This window comes from Solanum stenotomum, chromosome 12 (assembly GCF_019186545.1).
Source record: "Solanum stenotomum isolate F172 chromosome 12, ASM1918654v1, whole genome shotgun sequence".
NCBI lineage: Eukaryota > Viridiplantae > Streptophyta > Magnoliopsida > Solanales > Solanaceae > Solanum > Solanum stenotomum.
The window spans coordinates 48600431-48607789 of record NC_064293.1 but is presented as its reverse complement, the minus strand read 5'-3'; the positions used below and the strand labels follow the sequence as shown (position 1 = coordinate 48607789).

Genomic DNA, 7359 nt, shown 5'->3' with positions numbered 1-7359 from the left:
TTTAAAATTCAAAACACGTTTAAAAGATACAAAAGTAAAGATAAAATTTAAAAGCAGACAAATTCTTTATATTTTAACAAAATGAAAAAATTAATCCAATAAAAAATACATGATCTTTTTTAATAAATAATAATGGTGTTCAAATTAATTTGTGTGTATCATAACTACTATTTTACTTGTTATTTGTTAATCTCCCTAATAACTCTATTTTAGTTAAATATAAAAAAACAAATACCTAAAATTTTAATCCAATGATTATTTCATACCATATTGTAAGTTATGTATAAATCCAATAACCTATAAAGAGTTATAATCGATATTCCAAAGTAGATTTTGTAGAAAAAACAAATTCTTTTTGTGAAACGAATAATCAATTAATTGGGTATTCAAGGCGCAGCCATAGGTATGGTATAAAAGGAATATTTGATTCAGCAATATAAATAGTCTTTTCATTTAAATTTAACACAAAAAATTTAAAAGTAAATAAAACATTTAAATTTTATGATCTTTAAATATATATGTAAAATATATCAAAATATTTTCCAATGTTGTGATTTGTATATGTTATTAAATTAACTAAAAAGAAAGTAACACAAATAAATTGAAATGGAAAAAGTATAAATTTTAGTAGTATATAAGATAAGCACGGTTTAATAGTATCACATTGAAACATCAATGCTTTCAAAAGATTTGTCAAAAGTTGCTTCATTTAGCCAACTTTTTTGTATATTCAAATATAGTTTAAGTCATTGGCATTTTGTATTTGTTTTTATACATTAAAATAATTTCTTAGTAGCTAGCTTCTAAAGGCACCACTCATATTTGTAAAATAACAGACTGGGTTTTCATTTGTCAAGTCAAATGCCTCACCAGTCTTCATCTTCCTTCTCCTTGCTATTTCCTACCTATTTCTCTTGCGCATATTATCAAATACCTTGTGCCAATTACCCAAAACTGCTGTTGGATCCCTAAACTTCAGCTAACGATGGCTCGTTTCAGATTTCTCTGTTATCTTGTGTTGATTCTGATTTCTCTTGTTCTTCCGCGCCTTGATACTGCTGTAGTTGAAGATGATCTCAAGTGTTTAGAAGGTTTTAAGAAGTCTTTGGAAGATCCAGCTGGGAATCTGAATTCATGGAACTTAAAAAATACTACTATCGGAGCTATCTGTAAGTTTACGGGTGTTGAATGCTGGAATGACAACGAAAATCGCATCAACCGCCTCATTCTTTCGACTATGAACCTCGGAGGGAAGGTTACAGAGCCTGTACAGTATTGTGCCAGCTTGACAACCCTTGATCTCTCTGGTAATCGCTTTTCTGGTCCAATTCCTTCTCAAATTTGTACTTGGCTACCTTTTTTGGTAACCCTAGACTTGTCCGGTAACGATTACTCCGGCCCTATCCCTGCTGATCTTGCTAAATGCACCTTTTTGAATAAATTATCGCTCAGTGATAACAAGCTTACTGGAAATATTCCCCCTGAATTTTCTAGTTTAGGTAGGCTTAAAAGTTTTTCTGTGGCAAATAATCAACTCTCCGGTAGAATCCCGGCAGCTTTCGATTCTTCTAAATTTAATTTTGAAGGAAATAGTCTCTGTGGTGGACCTTTGGGGAAATGTGGAGGACTAAGTAAGAAAAGCTTAGCTATTATTATTGCAGCAGGAGTCTTTGGTGCTGCTGCTTCTATGTTGTTGGCTTTTGGTGCGTGGTATTGGTTTTTTACCAAGTCTGGAAAGAGGAAGAGCGGGTATGGAGTTGGGAGAGACGACTCTGATAGTTGGGCTGATATGCTGAGGGCTCACAAGCTCACTCAGGTTATGCTGTTCCAGAAACCGCTCGTCAAGGTTAAATTAGCTGATTTGTTGATTGCCACAAATGGTTTCAGGACGGACAATGTTATCAACTCAACTAGAATGGGTACTACTTATAATGCTGTGTTACGTGATGGTTCTGCACTTGCCATTAAGCGGCTTAACACTTGCAAACTGAGCGAGAAGCACTTTCGTGATGAGATGTATAGGCTAGGACAACTTAGGCATCCTAATTTGGTGCCACTGTTGGGGTTTTGTGTTGTGGAAGAGGAGAAGCTTTTGGTTTATAAACACCTGTCAAATGGTACTTTGCACTCATTCTTGAATGGGAATGCAAGTGAACTGGATTGGCCTACTCGGTTTAGAATTGGTTTCGGTGCTGCTAGGGGCCTTGCTTGGTTACATCATGGTGTCCACCCACCTATCTTGCACCAAAACATATGTTCTAATGTTATTTTCCTCGATGAAGACTTTGATGCTAGAGTAATGGATTTTGGGCTGGCAAGGTTGATGACATCAGATGCAAAAGAGTCTAGTTATGTGAATGGGGAGTTGGGTGAATTTGGCTATGTAGCTCCAGAGTACTCTAGCACAATGGTGCCTTCACTGAAAGGGGATGCTTATAGTTTTGGGGTAGTGCTTTTGGAGTTGGCTACTGGGCAAAAACCTCTTGAAGTTACTGCTGGTGAAGAGGGATTCAAGGGTAATTTGGTAGACTGGGTGAATCAGCTCTCTGCTTCAGGTCGCATTAAAGATGCAATTGACCAAAACATGCGTGGGAAGGGGCATGATGAAGAGATTGTGCAATTCCTAAAAGTTGCTTGTAATTCTGTGGTTTCTCGGCCCAATGATAGGTGGTCTATGTATCAGGTTTATGAAGCACTTCAGAGCATGGCTGAAAAACAGGGTTTCTCCGAACAATATGACGAATTCCCGTTACTATTTGGCAAAGAAGGTGCTACTAGAGGCCCTGTTTGAAGCCGGAATTGCGAAATTATTACTAAATGTTCCACTCCAAATGAACATGATGCATCCTGTTGTAAGTTTTCAGTTCCTATTGGTGTAAGTGGCATGGCACTATTTTGATTGGTTCAGAAGTACACCCTTTAAATATTTCTGTATTATATTTGCAAAATGCACAAATCATTCTTAAGTATTTGCTTGCTTGATATTTGTAGTATAGGAAGCAACTGATAATTATTGTTCATGTTTGTGATTACCCATTGCCTATAGCATTAGATGTTATGTATTCAAAGGATTCTCAACTGGACGTCTCATTTACTGGAAACTGGTCTATATTACTATTTACTGCCTGTCTAGCTCTTGTTTGGAAGCCAATGGGGACGTTTGCTTATTAATGTTGAATGAATGCCCTTTTTTATTTGTTTGTTGATTACAACTAGTTCTGTATACCAAAATATCGGATCAAACTGACTAAAAGATCTGACATCTGATTGGTTTGATTTGAGAAAAAAAATTCAACCAATCTTTGACATATAAATGTGTTTTGTGTGTATGTTTATTAACAATATCATATAGCTTTTCTCTTGAAAATTTTCAACATCCTTGTTTGGAATGTGTAATATATTCATTATAGATGATCCCATTTCGTTCTGTTTGAATGTTTCATTATATGGTCACTTTGTCATTATGTATTTGTTGAAATGATTTAACATTCCTTGTTCTTCCATTTTACAAGCCAAGTTTTATGAAGGTCGAGTTTTGTATTCTCTATTGATGTTTATATTTGTCATTTCTTCATGTTTAACTATCCAAAATCTGTCTAACTAAAAAGCATATATGAATGTGACATATGTTGTTAGTCGGTAAAAGCATCGATCTGCTGAGGAATAAGCTTATGAGGAAACTGCAGTCACTTTCAGAATTACTGGTCTTTTCGTCTTGACACCTTCATTTCGGCTTTTCGAGGGACAATTAACTTGCACCACATCTAGGTAAGCAGCATCTATCTACAAGAAAATATCTAGAATAGGATTGACTTGGTCATTGGACATCCCATGTCCATACTCCATAGTGATTTTCAAGGTAGAGCAGCTTTCTTTTGTTAGACTGATGGCCTGGTAATGACTTTCCACAAACACAAGTCACACGTCTCACAAAATACCCTTCAGCCTTAGCTTTCATTAAATTTCTTGACCAAATGACACCCTCACTATCATTGAATTTTATACATAGAAACTTATTCCATTAAACGTGTCTTTTCCACTCGGTTTACGAGAGAACAGAAAAGGGACAACTAATTAGGTTATTAAATTTGACCTTGTGAATTTGAAATGTGGATTATGACTCTTAGGGGTCGTTTGGTATCCAAACAAGTTCAACTGGAATCATAATGATCATGCATGTGCAATTGCTTATATGAGAGTGTGCAGCCTCAGGTAACACCTAATTTAGTGTAGCACCTGGTTCCGCCTTCTCATTGTTGAGTTTTGCTTCTGATTTCTCTAAGAGTCTCTAGTTTGTTACCTTCTTCTGTGATTGATCTTTCAGAGACTGAGAATTCTACCTTTGGAACATTGTGGCAAACTTTTTGGACATCTAGAATGCCACCGAAAATTTAAACATTGGGTTAAGCGAGGATAAAATCTAATAATTGCAGTTTAATGGGGCATCATTCATGGCTAAAAAAGTAAACTTTTGTCTCGTGCAGGAGCTTTGCTTTATAAAGTTACTTTTGTCTTGAAGAAAAATTAATTTCATTCAAACCAGAAAGCAAAAAGCTTTCTCCTTTGAACCGTCAAAAGTTCCTACATAATTAATCATTCAAGAAAGACTCCCCTAAAGTAATTAATAATTCTGTACATCTTTTACAGTGTCGCATTAAATATGACTGACTACCTAACATAATAAAGAAGAAGAAAAAAAGTGAAAAGCTTTTACATTCAAATCACATCCTTCTTTCATCTTTCATCGGTCTTGAAAAGTTTTGCTTGCCAATCTACTTTCATTTTAATCTCATTGCTTAGAATTCCATTCATGTAGTGCAGTGTGATTTCGAACATCGATACATCAGAAATATGAAACAAACATAAAAAGTATATGTACTAGTTAATAATTCAAAATATTTAAGAAAATTGTACTCGTCTTCACTGCAATGTATGTTGTAAATATGGTACTTTCAAGTGTCTTCCTAAGCTCAAGCTCGATTGGGTGGCTCTCTATACTCCCCTACTTTCCTGAAAACCAAGTAACATCAACTTTATTAGCTATAAAGTTTGTTTTAGATCTTGAAAATAAAAAAGATGGTATAGTATATGTAGCTATAAATAAACCTGTTGTGAATGGCATTTGGTCCAGTAGGCACTCTTCTTTTGCTCACATAATTGAAATTTGGATTTCTTTGAAGATATTGCTTCTCAGCTTCTATTAACTTCCAAACATCTACATGTTTGATTGCTCTAGCACTTACATTTTTGGTGGCAGCCCTAGTTCCCTTCCCTGCTTTCCTGAATAACCAAGTATATACATAAAAGAATTTGACTAATTATATACACTCGCTATGTTACACTTTTAAGGCATCTAAATGTAACTGTGCATTTTTCTTCACTATCAGATCATTGAAAAGATTACTACATGCAATTGTCTATAATATATGAGATTACAAAACTTGGAAAATAAGGGAGATCGCAACATGTTTACCTGTTTGGTATGGCATTGATTTGAATTCTTTTGCTCACATAATTAAGACTCTTTTGAAGATCATACCTTTCAGTTTGTGTTATCTTCCAAAAATCTAAACGATCGATCGTCGTAGCAGTGATTTTTTTAGTTTCCTGATTGACTAAAATACCATACAAAATGAGCCACAGTAAACTAAGTAAAACAAGAGCACCCAAGAAAGCCTTCATACCACCCATATATAACTTTCTGTTTTTTAGTACTAATTGGATATATGACCTGCAATGCCCATTTGTTAACTAGCTGTAGATTACTTCGTTAAGTAATTTGGAGTAATTTATACTTTATAGACATGATAACAGAAGAATATATAGGCATTTTTTATGTTGCTCGAATGCTCTTCTATGAAAGACTTCTCTTGGACTTAAGTTGAATATATAATATGGGAAAAGTTAAAGTTCGTTAATGTCCAAAAGCCAAAAAAGAAGGGAACGCTGGAGGAGGTGGGGGTGATAGAGGCGGATTTAAGATTTAAATGTGGTAAGAATTCAACCTTTAAGGTTTTTGCATCGAGCTTGTTGAATTTCTTGAATTATTACTTTCCTCGTTTTAATTTGTTTGTCTGATTTTTGCTAGACACATAGTTTAAGAAAATAAAAACGATTTAAAGAAAAATAAGACAAAACAACCCAGGGGGATTCGAAAGACCTTTGATTAAGGATGACCGAGTATTTACCACTATACCACAATCCTTGGTACCCATCCGAAATCTTATCATAGCCCGACGTTGGCACTAAGTAAATAAAATGTATATTTCTCACATATAGATTTGATGTAAACGTATATTTGTTATTAAAGGGGTGCCGACAGTCAAACGGAGGAAAGTAGGTCATCAAGTTTACAGTAAATTGAGATTTCTTTTTTCCTTTTTTAAAACTCGATACTACTCATGTTTGTTTAGAGAGAATCGTAGTAGCTCAGCTAGTTAACTGATCCATCAAAATTTGATTTTTCACCAATGCGATTTTTCTTCCATTACCTTTACCACCAATTTTGTAAAAAATAAAATAAAATATACTAGTATTGATTTGTCTCTTTATTTTCAAACACGCATTTCCATGCAACTCAATCAATGGGGGACCTTACCTTACTGCTTTATTACGCTAGAATTAGCCACACCCTTAATTACTGGTGTTAACAAAAGTTGTAGGACATAGCAGTACTGACATTAGGAGGCAAGACTTTAAGTTAAATACAAATTAAATTATCAACTTTTAACCCACAATTTAAATTTAACATTTCATGCCCTCATTAAAAAGGTAAACATTAGTAGACACTTTGTCATGATCAGAAGAAAGTAAAAGAGGGTCTTGTTCTTTTTTTGCTAGATTTTTTCCCATGGAATTGTGAGATCATAAACAGTTGTTGTGTGGTGTACACATTAATCACAGTACTCCATTTATCCAATTGTGTACTACTCTTATGTCAGATCAAATGATTGAAGAACAAGTCAGAGTCACACTCACACATTCGATAATTTGTTTTCCCTCCTAATTAAACTAATTAACACCTCATATTATTGCTTCAACGAATTACATATTGGGTGATTGTATGAGTGTACTTTTGATTATTGAGCTAAACTTTTGAAGTTAAATTATCTTGATGTTAATTTTTTTCAATATGATATTAAAGTTAGATTCACCTTTTATATTTTTAAATAATTTGATACTGAGTATTCATATTATATTATTCACACACCATGTACCATCTTGTTGGAGGTATGAGCTATAATCTCTCTATACAGTTATCATCTAAAGAATGATTTTTTGAAGTTGATAATGAGTTAGGTTTAATATTCATTTTAATTTTAATTCACGAGCAATACGCATGTGTTACAATAGATCGAG

The 7359-nt window shown here is 34.1% G+C and overlaps 2 protein-coding genes across 2 annotated transcripts; one reads left to right on the top strand and one right to left on the bottom strand.

Annotated features, from left to right (window-relative positions):
- The first annotated feature begins 809 nt into the window (after positions 1–809).
- On the top strand, positions 810–3121 carry LOC125846779 (inactive LRR receptor-like serine/threonine-protein kinase BIR2). The gene has a single exon (XM_049526378.1). The coding sequence runs from the start codon at positions 986–988 to the stop codon at positions 2789–2791; it is 1806 nt and encodes a 601-aa protein (XP_049382335.1). The 5' UTR covers positions 810–985; the 3' UTR covers positions 2792–3121.
- A 1626-nt stretch (positions 3122–4747) lies between these two features.
- On the bottom strand, positions 4748–5762 carry LOC125848651 (uncharacterized). The gene is made up of 3 exons (XM_049528564.1): positions 5474–5762; positions 5107–5280; positions 4748–5010 (listed from the first exon to the last, which is right to left on the bottom strand). Exons 1-3 carry the CDS (start codon positions 5689–5691, stop codon positions 4971–4973), a joined length of 432 nt encoding a protein of 143 aa, XP_049384521.1. The 5' UTR covers positions 5692–5762; the 3' UTR covers positions 4748–4970.
- Between the last annotated feature and the right edge of the window lie 1597 nt (positions 5763–7359).